The sequence below is a fragment of the Pelophylax lessonae genome, assembly GCF_965119305.1.
Source record: "Pelophylax lessonae genome assembly, chromosome: 4".
NCBI lineage: Eukaryota > Metazoa > Chordata > Amphibia > Anura > Ranidae > Pelophylax > Pelophylax lessonae.
Window position 1 is genome coordinate 671,667,631 of NC_138771.1, and position 18,179 is coordinate 671,685,809.

At 46.4% G+C, this 18,179-nt stretch overlaps 1 protein-coding gene across 1 annotated transcript in view; it reads right to left on the reverse strand.

The window, feature by feature from the left end:
* Positions 1-298: 298 nt before the first annotated feature.
* LOC309554230 (asialoglycoprotein receptor 1-like) overlaps positions 299-18,179 on the reverse strand; it is a gene marked incomplete at its 5' end in the record, with an annotated part of 30,753 nt that continues 12,872 nt past the window's right edge. The window contains 4 exons of the mRNA XM_082255866.1: positions 299-785; positions 1,216-1,325; positions 2,954-3,105; positions 17,418-17,495. Of these exons, the coding sequence (XP_082111992.1) occupies positions 626-785; positions 1,216-1,325; positions 2,954-3,105; positions 17,418-17,495 (500 nt within the window). The 3' untranslated portion in view covers positions 299-625. The remainder of the gene's footprint in view (positions 786-1,215; positions 1,326-2,953; positions 3,106-17,417; positions 17,496-18,179) is intronic.

Below are 18,179 nucleotides of genomic sequence, written 5' to 3' on the forward strand. Positions count from 1 at the left end.
CATTTATTGGGTTTTAGGGCTTCAAAATTGTGTTTTTTTGATTACCGAACTTTGGGTCCCATTGATTTCAATGGGGTTCTGAAGTCCGGGCCGAACTTTCGGGAAGTTCGGGTGTTCTGGTCGAACCGAACTTTTGAAAAGTTCGATCATCCCTAGTAAGGACATGGAAGTGCAGGAGGCGGAATTATGAGCGGGTGGAGATGTCAGGTTTTCTAGGGTTCATCAGTCCAGTTCAGGACAATGTAGTGAAGGAGGCGAAGTGATAACCTGATGGGGATATCAGTTTTTTTTTTAGGGTTCATCAGTCCAGGTCAGGATACTGTAGTGCAGGGGGCGGAGTGATGAGTGGATGGAGATATTGGGTGTTTTTTAGGGTTCATCAGTCCAGGTCAGGACACTGTAGTGCAGGGGGCGGAGTGATGAGCAGATGGAGATATCAGATCTTTTCTAAGGTTCATCAATGTAGGTCAGGACACTGTAGTGCAGGAGGCGGAGTGATGAGAAGATGGAGATATCAGATCTTTTCTAGGGTTCATCAGTGCAGGTCAGGACACTGTAGTGCAGGAGGCGGAGTAATGAGCGGATGGAGATATCAGGTGTGTTTTCTAGGGTTCATCAGTGCAGGTCAAGACATCTTCTTCTCACAGATGTATGGAAAATTGTTGGAACAATGGGATTTTCTAAGTTCATTTTCATCCCTCAGCAGCCCGCACTCCTCCCATGTTCCATATTTCTCAAACATCCATTGGCTGTGCCAATAATTGGTCTCAATGTTCTTCCAGAACCTGCAGGAAAGAAGAGACATTACAGATCAGATTGAGGCTGTCACTGACCAAAAGCAAGGATGGAGGAAATCCACCTCTGGAGGAATCTTCACTGTCCATCCAGGGTGCTGACCTGACTTTCAATCGCTACAGTTAAGCAATACAGCCTGGTCACCTCCCACCCCCTGCCTGTGATTGGACAGTGAAGGAGCAGCAGTCTGATAAGCCCATGTTGCACTCTTGACTCTCTCTTGTCAGCTCTCCCAGTATAAGTGCTGCTGTACAGGACATTTCAGGATCCATAGTCTGGCTCCAGTAACAAGCAGAGATCTGTAGGGAGCGTGTTCCCCAATCTGCTCAGAAAAGGATACATTTTACTTTGATGGGACTATCAGTTTCTGTGCATTGAGGGAGGGGGGAGATGTAAATATTTGGGGTTTTTGTCTCTTACTTGGAAGTTTTGTCATAAGAAGTCCCATCCACCCATTTCCAGGCAGAGTCCTCCTCCTTCAGACCGATCCACACCCGCCAAACCGACTTCATGATTGTCCCCAGAAAACCCTTCAGAGAGACAAATACAACATTGTGATGGCGGCCATTTACCAATATTACCTGTATAGGTATTGACAACCAAAGGAGCTTACAGTCTAATGTTCCCCCACAGTCACACACTATTATTATTCATATAAATTTAAATAGCTCTAACATATACCGCAGTGCTGTACAGAGATCACTGAGCCAGTCACATCAGTCTCTGTACCAGAGGAGCTTACACTCTAATGTCCCCTCCCCCACAGTCACATCAGTCTCTGTACCACAGGAGCTTACACTCTAATGTCCCCTCCCCCACAGTCACATCAGTCTCTGTACCAGAGGAGCTTACACTCTAATGTCCCCTCCCCACACAGTCATATCAGTCTCTGTACCAGAGGAGCTTACACTCTAATGTCCCCTCCCCCACAGTCACATCAGTCTCTGTACCAGAGGAGCTTACACTCTAATGTCCCCTCCCCCACAGTCACACACTATTATTATTCATATAAATTTATATAGCTCTGACATATACCGCAGTGCTGTACAGAGATCACTGAGCCAGTCACATCAGTCTCTGTACCAGAGGAGCTTACACTCTAATGTCCCCTCCCCCACAGTCACGCCAGTCTCTGTACCAGAGGAGCTTACACTCTAATGTCCCCTCCCCCACAGTCGCACCAGTCTCTGTACGAGAGGAGCTTACACTCTAATGTCCCCTCCCCCACAGTCACATTAGTCTCTGTACCAGAGGAGCTTACACTCTAATGTCCCCTCCCCCACAGTCACATCAGTCTCTGTACCAGAGGAGCTTACACTCTAATGTCCCCTCCCCTCACAGTCACATCAGTCTCTGTACCAGAGGAGCTTACACTCTAATGTCCCCTCCCCTCACAGTCACATCAGTCTCTGTACCAGAGGAGCTTACACTCTAATGTCCTCTCCCCCACAGTCACATCAGTCTCTGTACAACAGGAGCTCAGCTTACACTCTAATTTACCCTCCCCCACAGTCACACCAGTCTCTGTACCAGAGGAGCTTACACTATAATGTCCCCTCCCCCACAGTCACATCAGTCTCTGTACCAGAGGAGCTTACACTCTAATGTCCCCTCCCCCCACAGTCACATCAGTCTCTGTATCAGAGGAGCTTACACTCTAATGTCCCCTCCCCCACAGTCACACCAGTCTCTGTACCAGAGGAGCTTACACTCTAATGTCCCCTCCCCACAGTCACATCAGTCTCTTTACCAGAGGAGCTTACACTCTAATGTCCCCTCCCCACAGTCACATCAGTCTCTTTACCAGAGGAGCTTACACTCCAATGTCCCCTCCCCACAGTCACACCAGTCTCTGTACCAGAGGAGCTTACACTCTAATGTCACCTCCACCCCCCCCCCCCCCCAGTCACATCAGTTTCTGTACCAGAGGAGCTTACACTCTAATGTCCCTCCCCCACAGTCACATCAGTCTCTGTACCAGAAGAGCTTACACTCTAATGCCCCCCCCCCCCCACAGTCACATCAGTCTCTGTACCATGAGCCCTCCTATTGGTGTCACTCACCAATCTTCTCATATACAGGTATTGGGGTCCAGTTGAGTGACCGTTAACCCCCTTTATCTCTTAATGAAATCCCACCATCACCCCTCTATTCTCACCATCTCCTCCTCATCGTTGATGACCACCAGGTGACTCTTCCTGTCCTCGCAGTCCTTCTTGGCAGATGACCATGGCTTGGTACTTCGGATCACCAAGTAGCAGCTGGGGCCATGGTGTACCCAACCCCGATCACACGATGGGTCAGCGGAGCCTGAGGGGAGAGGAGAGGATGCTGAGACGTCTAGAGGTTTCTTCTGGTCACAGTAGTCAAGGTTGTTGAAGTTGGTAAAATATTACTAATCTGAAAATAATGGAGACATCTGTTTGGGGTGCAGCGCTACCCCTGCAGGAGCCACTGGTGAATAAGGGATCCCCCACCCTGCACAGCCAGGCAAGAGTCAACAAACAGTCCTTGCAGCTTTGTTTTTGTATTATTATTGGGGGTATTAAACTTGGGTGGGGATAGGGGTATTATGGGATGCCCAATTGACTTTAGCAGAACTATTTTAGGGACAACTTCTTCTGCACAGTCTGCTTACACTCTTCAGCTTCTCCAGCACAACTCTTGCTTAAAGCACATTAAGCAAATTCCCAGGACCATCTAGTGATCTGACATTAAGGCTCAGTCAGATTTCAGCAAATGCCCTTTACAGGCAGGGACCATGGGCCCCTTGTTTGTGTAGTAATGCCCTAGTGCCCAACTGTCCTCCTGTGGCTACTGATCCCAGCACCACCTCTTCAGGCACTGCCAGCCCACCTGGCTGTAGCTGTCTCTTTCTCTAGCCCTCCTGGCTATGCTTCCACAGTCCTCCCAGACTGACTCTGCATCCATCCGAGACTGTTCTCATCCAATCCTCTCAGTCCTCCCCGACTGTAACATTCACCAGCCCACCTGGCTGTCTTTTCCTTGGAGATTTCCCGGATGTGCTCTCTGGCTCCTGCTGTCCTCACACTTGTTTTCATGCCACTAAACAGGATTTCTCACTGGGATATCAGAGGATACCTTCTGCACCCGAGCTCCCAGGCCCAAGGTCACCCCCCAGACTAGGGGGGTTATCCCTTAAGGGCCCAACAACAGCCTCCATCTCCAACTTTCACCTGAACTCTCCTGCCCAGCTGGGCTGACCCTAAGCATGCCCCCTGCCTACCCATATGTTGGGAATAGGTCAGGGTCCTCGTGAATACTCCAGGCAGCTCCTCCTATCCTCCTTCCCATTCTTCTGGAAGGTTCTAGCAAGTTCTAGAAGTAGGGGGAGGTACCAGAGATGCTGCCTAATAAGTCATACCAGCCTCCTTAAGTCACTCACCCGACCCAGATTCAAACACAGGCTTGGCTGCCAGCTAAGCGAAAACCTTTTCCCTATACTAACAAAAACTTAACACTACCTACTCTAGCACACTAGAGGGTTCTATAGGGGTTATAAGAGGGATTTTAATATACTGGAGGGTTCTTACAATGTTGAAGACTATAAAAGGAGTTTTATTATACTTTTATTATACTGAAGACTATAAAAGGGTTCTAATTATGTTGAAGAAGACTATAGAGAAGGTCTCATTATGTTTAGGACTATAAGAAGGGGTCTCATTATGCTAAAGACTAGTGATGAGTTGAACACCCCCCGGTTTGGTTCGCACCAGAACACTGCAAAAGGGGGAAAACTTTGTTAGAACTTTCAAACTCCATTGGAGTCTATGGGACTCGAACATGAAAAATCAAAAGTCCTCATTTTAAAGGCTTAAATGCAAGTTATTGCCCAAAAAAAGTTCATGGGGGCCCGGGTACTGCCCTGGAGGACATGCATCAATGCAAACATTTTTTTTTTTTAAAAAGGATCATTTTTACAGGAGCAGTGATTTTAATAATGCTTAAAGTGAAACAGTAAAAATTAAACATTTCTTTAAATATTGTGCCTGGGGGGTCCCCTGAATGTGCCTGTAAAGTGGTGCATCTGTACGATGTATGGAGCCTGCTGCAGCAATACTGACATTTCTAAAGGAAAAAATGTAATTTAAAATTGCTCACGGTTGTAATGTTCTGTTGGCTCCCGACAATACAGATGAAAATCTAGAGTCCTGTCTCTTATTGGGAAAACTTGCTACAAGAGATTGCTATGCTCTTCATACTCCCTTGAATAATCACTAAGCTTGTTCCGGTTCCTGCTTCACTCTCTGGGGAAAGAGAGGTTCACCCACTGGAACCTGGAGCTTTATCGTAGGTCCAGGGTGGGTAGGAGACGGCGAGACCCCAACCAAGCTGCGGGGGTTTGTGGGATCAGTGGTGGTTATGGTATCTGGTGGAATGCTTGGAGCCCTTGGGAAGCACTAGGAGTATCCGTCAACGGAGGTACCCAGTCGGGGTGCCAGTCAATCCGTCACACCAGGCCCTTCGGGTATGGTACTGATTTTATGCCAAAATTGAAAAAAAAATGATGTGGGGTTCCCCCCAAAATCCATACCAGACCCTTATCCGAGCAAGCAGCCTGGCTGGCCAGGATGGGGGTTGGGGGCGATCTCGTCCCCCCCCCCCCCCATCCTGGCTGATATATACTATACTGTTGATATATACTGCACTGTTTAATATATACTGCGCTACTGATATATACTACACTGTCGGATATATACTGCATGGGGTGATATATACTGCTCTGTCTGATATACAGTGCCTTGCGAAAGTATTCTGCCCCCTTGAACTTTTCGACCTTTTGCCACATTTCAGGCTTCAAACATAAAGATATAAAACTGTAATTTTTTGTGAAGAATCAACAACAAGTGGGACACAATCATGAAGTGGAACAAAATTTATTGGATATTTCAAACTTTGTTAACAAATAAAAAACTGAAAAATTGGGCGTGCAAAATTATTCAGCCCCTTTACTTTCAGTGCAGCAAACTCTCTCCAGAAGTTCAGTGAGGATCTCTGAATGATCCAATGTTGACCTAAATGACTAATGATGATAAATAGAATCCACCTGTGTGTAATCAAGTCTCCGTATAAATGCACCTGCACTGTGATAGTCTCAGAGGTCCATTTAAAGCACAGAGAGCATCATGAAGAACAAGGAACACACCAGGTAGGTCCGAGATACTGTTGTGGAGAAGTTTAAAGCCGGATTTGGATACAAAAAGATTTCCCAAGCTTTAAACATCCCAAGGAGCACTGTGCAAGTGATAATATTGAAATGGAAGGAGTATCAGACCACTGCAAATCTACGAAGACCTGGCCGTCCCTCTAAACTTTCAGCTCATACAAGGAGAAGACTGATCAGAGATGCAGCCAAGAGGCCCATGATCACTCTGGATGAACTGCAGAGATCTACAGCTGAGGTGGGAGACTCTGTCCATAGGACAACAATCAGTCGTATACTACACAAATCTGGTCTTTATGGAAGAGTCGCAAGAAGAAAGCCATTTCTTAAAGATATCCATAAAAAGTTTTATTTAAAGTTTGCCACAAGCCACCTGGGAGACACCAAACATGTGGAAGAAGGGGCTCTGCTCAGATGAAACCAAAATCAAACTTTTTGGCAACAATGCAAAACGTTATGTTTGGCGTTAAAGCAACACAGCTCATCACCCTGAACACACCATCCCCACTGTCAAACATGGTGGTGGCAGCATCATGGTTTGGGCCTGCTTTTCTTCAGCAGGGACAGGGAAGATGGTTAAAATTTATGGGAAGATGGATGGAGCCAAATACAGGACCATTCTGGAAGAAAACCTGATGGAGTCTGCAAAAGACCTGAGACTGGGACAGAGATTTGTCTTCCAACAAGACAATGATCCAAAACATAAAGCAAAATCTACAATGGAATGGTTCACAAATAAACATATCCAGGTGTTAGAATGGCCAAGTCAAAGTCCAGACCTGAATCCAATCGAGAATCTGTGGAAAGAACTGAAAACTGCCGTTCACAAACGCTCTCCATCCAACCTCACTGAGCTTGAGCTGTTTTGCAAAGAGGAATGGGCAAAAAATTTCAGTCTCTCGATGTGCAAAACTGATAGAGACATTCCCCAAGCGACTTACAGCTGTAATCGCAGCAAAAGGTGGCGCTACAAAGTATTAACTTAAGGGGGCTGAATAATTTTGCATGCCCAATTTTTCCATTTTTTATTTGTTAAAAAAGTTTGAAATATCCAATAAATTTCGTTCCACTTCATGATTGTGTCCCACTTGTTGTTGATTCTTCACAAAAAAATACAGTTTTATATCTTTATGTTTGAAGCCTGAAATGTGGCAAAAGGTCGCAAAGTTCAAGGGGGCCGTATACTTTCGCAAGGCACTGTATACTACACTGCTGATATATACTGCAGGGGGCTGATATATAATGCACTGGTGATACATATATACTGCAGGGGCTGATATATAATGCACTGGCTGATATATACTGCACTGGCTGATATATACTAAATGGGCCGATATATACTGCACTGGCTGAAATATCTATACTGAACGGGCTGATATATCTGTAGCACCCTCCTAGGTAGGTGCTAGGTAGTAAGTATAGTTTTTGGCTCTGTCTGCCTATTAGAGGAGCAGCAGGCAAATTCTATATTGCTGTCTGCTTAACAGAGGGCAGGATTTGTGAATTAGGTCTGCTCATGGCGGGGGCGTGGCCTGGCGCAGCATGTAAGAGGACGTGTGTGAGAGGAGCTCCGCCGGACCGATATCCTTTACCGCTAATCCTGCAGCCCTCCGGGCACGATAATCCTCCCTTCACCTCCCACACACCCGCGGCACCGACCTCCGCATGTCTCCGCCGAAGAAAGGCTCCGAAGCTGCGGCAAAATTGGCTGCATTCCGGAGGCTGGAGAAGGAGGCCCCGATCCAAGATGGCGCCGGCCCGTCGCTTGTGGTGGAGGAGCCTGAGAGCCCTGCTACATCCAGGGTATTGGAAGCGATTGCCACTTGCCAGACCATGCTGACAACTAAAATCGAGGAGGTGAAGGTAGATATATCATTGATGCGCCAGGATATGCAGAAGCTAAGGGACAGAGTTGGTGAGGCTGAACACAGAATTAGCGAGGTGGAAGACTCCCTCCCCCCATTGCAAAGCTCCTCAGACAGGCTGCAGCAACAAGTACACCTTATCCTCCAAAAACAGGATGACATGGAGAATAGGCTGCGCCGCTGTAACCTGCGGTTTATTGGCCTCCCGGAGGGCTCTGAAGGTGCGGACCCCTCATCCTATTTGGAACAATTGCTCACTCAGACGTATGGCAGAGCTTTTTGGAGGTCAAACGCAGGCTGCGTATCAAGAATATCAAATACTCTATGTTGTACCCAGCCCGTCTTAGAGTGGAGGGTGAGGACCGAGCCCACTTCTTTGAGGATCCGGAAACCGCCATCTCCTGGTTAGAAGGACTGGAAGCTAGAGCCTGACCACCTTGCCCTGGCGACTTCATGATACTTTCTCCCTGATTGCCTATACCTTTCACTGCTGCAGAGGTGGAGGGGGTTTTGTAGATCCTGCGGAACTCAAGACTTTGCATCCCCCTCCCCCCCCTCCCCCCTCATTTCCCTGACCTGCTGCTCCTGTGTTTGACCGGCGGAGCGTCCTAGCTCCACAGATGGAACTGACTTTTCTGTTCTCTTCCTATGGATTTCCACCTGCCCATAGGCTTTGCTACCCAGCGATACACCTGTTGGTTTTCGCCCCCTACACCCGCTCAGGCGTGTGTTTGCGCCCAACTCCCCTGTTGCCCCCTGCGACTTTTGTTGGACCTGGGCCCCCGGGTCCCCTTGCTTATCCTAGTTGTATTTTGCTGTACTTTTGCTGACTATCCTGGGGGTCCCTGGCTCCCTGGTTTTGCTCTTTACCAGTCGCATGTGGGCCTGTTCTGGTTGAGGCGCTTGTTTGGGAACATGCCCGCACAAGTTGGGGTTGGTGCAGGGCAGGGAGGGGGGATTTGGGTATTACCATTGTTTACAGTTTATATTTGGTACAATCTCTATACTGTTTATGTTCTATGCACATTGACCTCAAGTGCTAACTGCCTGCTCTTTTGCTGCCGTTTATTAATGCTAGTGTATGACCGTGGAATTGTTAGTTCTGTGGCCTTATTGCCTGGGATCCTGGGAGCCTCCGCTCCACGCTCCGTATTACCCCTGCCATGGCCGCATTGAAATTGTTGACGTGGAATGTCAGGGGTATGCGCGATAAGATTAAACGGACGGCTGTCTTTAATGTTTTACGCCGTGTCCGGGCTGACATTATAGTACTGGTGGAAACACACTTGGAGGGCCGCGTACAGCAGTCTCTCAAACGGCCCTGGGTTGGCTGGGTGCAGCACTCGGCATATAGCTCGCACTCCAGAGGTGTGGCGCTTCTGGTGGCCAAATCGGTACATTTCCAGCTCCTAGGATCTCAGGTCGACCCAATGGGTAGATATGTCTTTCTCAAAACGTCAGTCTATGGGGAATTGATGCTGCTGATGGCTTTCTATGTGCCCCCCCCTTACTCTACTGTGGTAATAATGGAGGGATTGGCGTTTATGGCACAATGCCCGGGGGCCCCGGTGATCTGGCTGGGCGACTTTAAGAATGTGATGGACTCGGGTCTGGATAGATCCGGTGGCGCCTCCCAGGCGCCGCCGGGGTCGTCCCCGACCAGGTTCTCCCGATTGTTGGAGAGCTTTGGTTTGGCCGACTCCTGGCGCAGCAAGTACCCCGCTCAGCGTGCGTACTCCTGCTTCTCGGCTGCACACCATTCTATGTCACGCATTGACATGATATTGTTGTCTCGAACCCTGCTCCCCAGGTTACTGGCGGCGGGCTTCGCCCCACGGACTCTGTCTGATCACTGCCCTTTTTGGATACTGTTGTCCTTGCCCTGTAATAGACCTCCCCCGGCCTGGCGCCTGAATCCCGCCTGGCTCCCCTTGGTGTCTGATGGGAACGACATTGAGGGGACCTGGACACAATTCTTTTCTGATAATGAGGGCACTGCCTCCCCGGCTGCGGTGTGGGAGGCATTTAAACTGTTCGCCAGATCCACTATGATTTCCAAAATCAAAGCTGTTAGAGCGCGGGCTGCCGAGGAGATCTCCAGGGCAACGACAAATCTAACTGAAGCTGAACAGGCCTTTATGGCGGACCCGACTCCGACACATGAATCCCAGTATAAATTGACCTCTAAAGTCCTTTCCCACCTTGAATATGAGAAGGCGAAATCTAAGATGTTTTTTCAGAAGCAGAATCTGTTTGCACATGGAGAGCGGGCGGGGAAACTCCTCGCATATTTAGTCCATTGTGAGGATAGGCCCCCGGTAGTTATTACTTTAAAGGATGACCTGGGTAATGAGATCACTGATCCTGCTGCGGTGACACAGTGTTTCCGATCATTTTTTAGTACACTTTACACCTCTAAGGCCCCTGCTGACTGCACTGACATGCATGACTTTTTGGACTTTATTGACTTTCCCACTTTGACATCCGACCAGTTGGCGACCCTCGAGGCACCCGTTTCTGTGGAGGAGATTGCAGAAGCCGTGTCCAAGTTCCCTAGATCTAAGGCCCCCGGCCTAGACGGCCTCCCGATTGAGTTCTTCTCCCAATATTCGGATCTCCTTTCTCCTAAATTATTGGCTTTGTTTCAATCCTTGTTCAAGGATGCAGCCCTGCCCCCTTCTATGCGGGAGGCGTTAATTGTGCTCATCCCCAAGCCGGGCAAAGACTTACACGCCCCAGAGTCTTACCGTCCCATCTCTTTGCTCCCAGTAGACACTAAAATCCTTCCGAAAATTTTATCCCTCCGTCTTAACAAGGTGATCCTTTCACTCATACACTCGGACCAGGCCGGGTTCATGCCTGGGAGGAACACCTCATTTAACCTTCGCCAGTTATTCATGAATCTCCAGGCACAACACAACGGAATGGGTGGCAGGGTGGTGGTCTCCTTGGACACGGCTAAAGCATTCGACTCGGTAGAGTGGCCATTTTTATGGACCTGCCTGGACCGATATGGCTTTGGACCTAATTTTATTAAGTGGGTCAAACTTCTATATAGCGCCCCGGTAGCTAGGGTCCTGGCCAACGGCTGGCAGTCGACCGCCTTCCCTTTATCCCGTGGCACTCGACAGGGGTGCCCCCTCTCCCCCCTGCTGTATGCCCTGGCCGCGGAACCCCTGGCGATGGCCATTAGAGCACATCCCGGGATTCGTGGCCTACGTAGGGGACCACTAGAGGAGAAAATCAGCATGTATGCTGATGACACTTTGCTGTATTTGGAAGACTCTCGAGAATCCCTGCTCACAGCCCTTTCTTTAATTGAACGGTACGGACGATTCTCCGGTTTTCAGATAAACTGGGATAAGTCTCAAATTCTTCCACTTGACGAGAGCCCGCAGGCGATCGCCCCCGCAAACCCAGCCCTACAATGTGTATCCCGCATTAAATACTTAGGGATTCAAGTGACAGCTAGCTCAGCAGATTATGTCCCGGATAACGTTCAACCCTTGTTCCCTCTGCTTAAGGCTAAAATTCAAGTATGGTCCAAATTACCTCTGGGAGTGATGGGTAGAGTCAATTTAATTAAAATGGTTCTCCTTCCCAAAATTCTCTATGTTGTATGGCACTCTCCTATTTATCTGCCACTCAAGCTGTTTAAGCAGATGGAATCACTCCTCAAGACCTTTGTTTGGGGTGCTAACCGGCACAAGATCTCCTGGCGCAAGCTCAAGAATCCTACAAATCTAGGGGGGTTGGCCCTGCCGGATTTTAATCTGTACTATCTGGCAGCTCAGTTGTCCCAGTTCTTTCACATAGATAAAACGGATAGAGAGCGCTTCTTGACCCTGCTCTGCCCTGGGTGGGCTCATCCCCTCGGGGACCCCCTTCTAGTTATCCTTAGGGGCGTCAGGGGCTCGTTGGAGCCCCTGTGCCCCAGATCTCTTCTATATCACTATTGTCGGATCTGGGAGGTAGTAGCGTCCAGGCTTCGGTGCCCTCCATTCCACACATTTACCCCTCTGTGGCATAATAGCACATTGCGTGAGTTTCTCTCCATCCCTGACCTGTCGGTATGGAGTGGGAGGGGTATTCTTCTCCTTAGCCATATCTCCACGACCACTGGTCTGCGGTCTTACGAGACCCTGCGAGACCAGTTTGCGCTCCAGGGCCCCATGCACTACAGATACTTACAGCTCTCCCATGCCTATAGATCTCAATTCCCTGACGGCCCTCCTGAGATGGAATCGATTACCACCCTTGAGATTGTTAAAAGTACAGAACCCAGTCACCTCATTTCCATGTTCTACTCTGAGCTCCACACACCTTCTTCGACCACTTTAGCTTTTGCACTTAAGACCCGCTGGGAGCGTAGTGTGGGGGCCATGGAGGATGAGGAGTGGGAGGATGCCCTGGAGACGTGCCGCAGAGTGTCGCCAAAACTGTCGGATCGCCTAACCCAGACCTTTATATTACACCAGGCTTATCTCACCCCACTTAGACTGTCCAAATATCACCCTGACTTGGTCCCCTCTTGTCCTATGTGCGGAGACCCTGATGCCTCCTTCTTTCATCTACTTTCATCTACTGTGGAGCTGTCCCCAATTACAGACTCTATGGCAACAGGTAGTCACATTTCTACATGACAAAATGGGGTCTCCTCTACAACTCTCTCCTAAGGAGTGTCTCCTGGGGGTCTATCCGGATGGAGAGATGCCCAAATCCACTGTCATATTTCTTCAGGAAACCTTGTTAAATTGATAGCCAGACGGTGGATGAGACCTACTCCTCCTACTTTAGGATTGTGGATTAAGGAAATTAATAGTGTCATCCCATTTCATAAACTTTTATATAAACATAGGGGGTGCCCTCAGAAGTTCAACAAGATTTGGGACAAATGGGTGCAATGCCCTGATACGGCTCAGTAGTGAAGTAGGTAACTACTTTATGCTGACCGTCCCTGTTAAACCAATATTGTTTGCTTGAGTGTTGGGCCGAAAGAAAGTAACTGACTACTGCCTTATTTTTCTTTACTATGTCTGTTCTGTTTCTAAGTGTTAATCACTGTGAATATTTGTATTTTTGTACCCCTGTGTATTGTGAATATGGTCGAAGTTTCAATGCACGGTCTATTTTTGTATTGTACCAAAAGTTTCAATAAACCTCACTGTTTTGAAAGGTCTGCTCATGGCGCTCAGTGTGTGATTCATCTGGTCTAGGGAGTGTTCCACACTGGTCCAATAGGGAGGCATATTGGAAAGTGGAGAAAACCAGGCCAATTGGGTACACAGGCTTTGATACAGCTTCAGTGATTGGCACAGACTGGTTGTCTCGGTGCATTCTGGGATGTGGTATAAAAGCCAGGAGCACATCATGTGCTCGGGATCTTTGGCTTATGAGCAGAGTCCCGGAAGGAGGGTGGCGGCTGCCTCCTCCTCTGTAGCAGTGGGTGTGTGGTCACAGGCGGTCGGCCTGGTGGACCAGAAGGAAGGAACCGAACCCAGAGGCCCCGGAGAACTGACTGGAGGGGTTAAGACACTGGAGACCCTCGAAAAACAGTACTGTGAGTACAGGGGTTCATGTCTAGGGTTCGTGTCTGACCTGAGGGGGGCCAACCCGGAGTAGTATAGTCAGAGGACAGGTGTCAGCTGGTGAAGTGAAAGGGGGTGCTAGGCGAGTACCCCCGAAGATAGTTGCTTAATCAAGTTATGTGCTAAGAGACTTAATACTAAAGTTCATCTAGTGGCAAGGTGAACCAGCAGCCTGGCTGCATCTACAGACAGGAGTCCACATCTTTGTGAATAGATTCTGGCATATCCCACTCTTCCCTTCTCCCATTCCTAATTTAAAATAAACTGCAAAACAACTACATCTCTAGACTGTTCATTGACTGAGCCAGAGTGAAAAGAGTTAAATTGTGCATGCTACAGTTGCTACCGGTAACCCAGGGGGACTCGAAAGTTCAATATCCAGCAGTCCTCAAGGGGGCAGTGCTACATATCTATACTGCATTGGCTGATAAATCCACTACCTGCCTAAACTCACTTCTATCTCGCCCTAACACACTATACACGGCTGCTGTGTCAGCAGCAGCCTTATATAGCGTGAGGTGTGGACTTAGCCCCTGTGTTATGATTGGTTAAAGACACCCTGCCTTTGTCCAATCATGGCAATGACAGGGCATTGTGCTGTGATTGGCCAGAGCATACAGGTCAGGTGCATGCTTTGGCCAATCACAAGCACTTTATGCACTGCAATGTGCAGTGCATTATGGGGCGCTCATCGGCGGGCGAATTTCCCGCAAAGCACTCCATATGTTAATGTGTTCAGTGAACACACGAACACCCGATGTTCGAGTCAAACTCGAAGCCCATATCTACTGAAGACTATAGAGGAGGTCTCAATATATTGACGACTATAGAAAGGGTCTCATTATGCTGAAGACTATAGAAGGGTTCTAATTATGTTGAAGACTATAGAATTGTTCTAATTATGTTGAAGACTATAGAATTGTTCTAATTATGTTGAAGACTATAGAGGAGGTCTCAATATGTTGAAGACTATAGAAAGGGTCTCATTATGCTGAAGACTATAGAGGAGGTCTCATTATGTGGAAGACTATAGAAGGGTTAAAATTATGTTGAAGACTATAGAAGGGTTCGAATTATGCTGAAGACTTTACAAGGGTTTTTCCAATTATGTTGAAGACTATATAGGAGGTCTCAATATGTCTAAGACTATAGAAGGGGTCTCATTATGTTGAAGACTATAGAAGGGGTCTCATTATGCTGAAGACTATAGAAGGGGTCTCATTATGTTGAAGACTATAGAAGGGGTCTAATTATGTTGAAGACTATAGAAGGGTTCTAATTATGTTGAAGACTATAGAAGGGTTTGAATTATGTTGAAAACTATAGAGGTGGTCTCATTATGTTGAAGACTATAGAAGGGTTCTAATTATGTTGAAGGCTATAGAAGGGGTCTCATTATGCTGAAGATTATAGAGGAGGTCTCATTATGTTGAAGACTATAGAGAAGGTCTCATTATGTTGAAGACTATAGAAGGGTTCTAATTATGTTGAAGGCTATAGAAGGGGTCTCATTATGCTGAAGACTATAGAGGAGGTCTCATTATGTTGAAGACTATAGAAGGGGTCTCATTATGTTGAAGACTATAGAAGGGGTCTCATTATGCTGAAGACTATAGAAGGGTTCTAATTATGTTGAAGACTATAGAAGGGTTTGAATTATGTTGAAGACTATAGAGGTGGTCTCATTATGTTGAAGACTATAGAAGGGTTCTAATTATGTTGAAGGCTATAGAAGGGGTCTCATTATGCTGAAGATTATAGAGGAGGTCTCATTATGTTGAAGACTATAGAGAAGGTCTCATTATGTTGAAGACTATAGAAGGGTTCTAATTATGTTGAAGGCTATAGAAGGGGTCTCATTATGCTGAAGACTATAGAGGAGGTCTCATTATGTTGAAGACTATAGAAGGGGTCTCATTATGTTGAAGACTATAGAAAGGGTCTCATTATGTTGAAGACTATAGAAGGGGTCTCATTATGCTGAAGATTATAGAGGAGGTCTCATTATGTTGAAGACTATAGAAGGGGTCTCGTTATGTTGAAAACTATAGAAGGGGTCTCATTATGTTGAAGACTATAGAAGGGTTCTAATTATGTTGAAGACTATAGAAGGGGTCTCGTTATGTTGAAAACTATAGAAGGGGTCTCATTATGTTGAAGACTATAGAAGGGTTCTAATTATGTTGAAGACTATAGAGGAGGTCTCATTATGTTGAAGACTATAGAAGGGGTCTCATTATGTTGAAGACTATAGAAAGGGTCTCATTATGTTGAAGACTATAGAAGGGTTCTAATTATGTTGAAGACTATAGAAGGGGTCTCATTATGATGAAGGCTAAAGACTAGTCTTCAACATAATGAGACCTCCTCTATAGTCTTCCCCTATAGAAGGGGTCTTGTTATGTTGCAGATTATAGAAGGGGGTCTTGTTATGTTGTACACAATAAAATGGGTTTCATTATGTCGAAGACTATAGAAGAGGTCTTGTTTTTTTGTTTTTTTTTTACATTTTTTTTAATTTTTCTATTTATTAAAAGAAAGGAAAATACATAATAAAATGTAATGTAACAATATTTAATAAAGGATAGTATTATATAAATCAATATAATATAATATAATTGAGAAATAAATGATAATACAGTATATTATTCCATTATATTTGCACTGTACAGCAGCTGCTCTGGATGGGCATCTGGCTGTTGGGGTATAAAGAAATGCCTTGCATGTCGTTCATGGACAGGTAAAATCTGCTTTTGATTGGATGAAGGTGTTGAAGTTCCCCATCCTGTTCATGGACAGGTAACATCTGCCTTTGGCTGGATGAAGGTGATGGGGTCTAGATGGGCATCTGGCTATTGGGGTATTAAAGAATCATATGCATGGTCCCGCCCTTTGTCCTGATTGAGGAATGATCCTTTTATTTATGGGATATTTGATGGAATAGCACATGTGACACTTTCTGGACTCAATGTACTATTACTATCAGTGACACTTATATTTCAGCTGGTTGTCAGAATGGAGGTTGTGATGGTTGGAGGTCACATCTGACAAACATTGACTATACATTATTGCTGACCTGCTGGAGGGTACCCGGCAGTACTAAAGCCTCGTACACACGAGTCGAAATTCGGCCGTGAATTTTCGGCCGACGTCCGATCTGCCGATTTTCGGCTTGTTAGTATGATGCTTTCGACAGCCGACTCCGACTTTTTGGCTGACAAAATCCTGATGTGCAGGCTATAAAATTTTTGTCCTCCGTCAACACACGTCCAATTTTAGTCTCATTAGTACAAATTTCGATAGGGAAAAATCTTAATAGCAAGACTAGGCATGCTCAGAGATGAAAGAACACATACAAAGCAATCCAACACATGACATCACTTCTGAAGTAGAATTCTGTCGTACGGGAAAATTCGTATGAAAATAACCTCTTCACTTTCCACATCAGACTAGCATGCCACAAAAAACGGACGACAGATCTTTCGATAATCTGATCGTGTGTACGGGGCTTTAGACTCTACTCCTAACCTCAAAAATAGGTTTCAGTATAAGATCGGTCTAGTGACTTTTGATGCTCTGCACAGTCTAGACCTCATGTATATGAAGAAACTCGAAGAAACTCCTAAAGCCACATACCCCAACTTGTGCATCTTCACCCTCCAGAGAGGGAAAGCCTACGTAGAGAGGATTGGTTCTTTCTGAGTATAAATTATATTTAATCTGGTTGTCACAGCAAAGGTTCTAATATTTGGTTGCCACATCTAACAAACTTTATATATCAGCCCATTGTCCAGAATCCCACTGCCTAAGACAGAAGAAACCTCAAAGTTCTCAGAATGAAGGCCTCGTATGAAGCTCTGTAAGCCTCCTCACACTTTTCTCTGCTTCCACCCTTCATTGCTAAATGTTCCATCCAAGGAGAACAATGATTATGTGGGGGAACACTTTGGGGAAGTTTTGGTGGTGGGAATCGGATAAACTTACTGCTATTCGGTTTAAAGATCTGGTCTGCCAGTTGTCCCAGAGCTGCCAATATCCTCTGATTGTCATTGGAAAGAGAACCTGTAATAGAAGAGAAGAGTCATTATCAGCAATTTCAGTGGTTGGGGAGAATGGGAGACATATTTGATGAGAGATAGGAAGAGCAAAACAAAGTCTGAGGACAGAGATGACCCCAGACCAATTGTGCTAAGTGAAAGGAGCAGCAAAATACATTTACTGTGCTGCACTACTAACCAGAGCAAAGATTTCCTTTCTATTAAGTGAGAAAACTTGATTATTTCCATGCACATACACTATATTACCAAAAGTATTGGGACACCTACCTGTCCACAAAGTTTGGGAGTGTGTCTATGGGAATGTTTAACCATTCTTCCAGAAGCGCATTTGTGAGGTCAGGCACAGATGTTGGATGCGAAGGCGTGGCTCTCAGTCTGTGCTCTAATTCATCCCAAAGGTTTTCTATCGGGTTGAGGTCAGGATTCTGTGCAGGTTAACCAATTTCCTCCACCCCAAGCTCGCTCATCCATGTCTTTATGGACCTTGCTTTGTACACTGGGGTCGCAGTCATGTTGGAATAGGAAGGGGCCATCCCCAAACTCTTCCCACAAAGTTGAGAGCATGAAATTGTCTAAAATATATTGCTAAGCTGGCGCCTTAAGAGTTCCCATCACAGGAACTAAGGGGCCAAGCCCAACCCCTGAAAAACAACCCCAAACCATAATTCCCCTCTCCACAAAATTATTT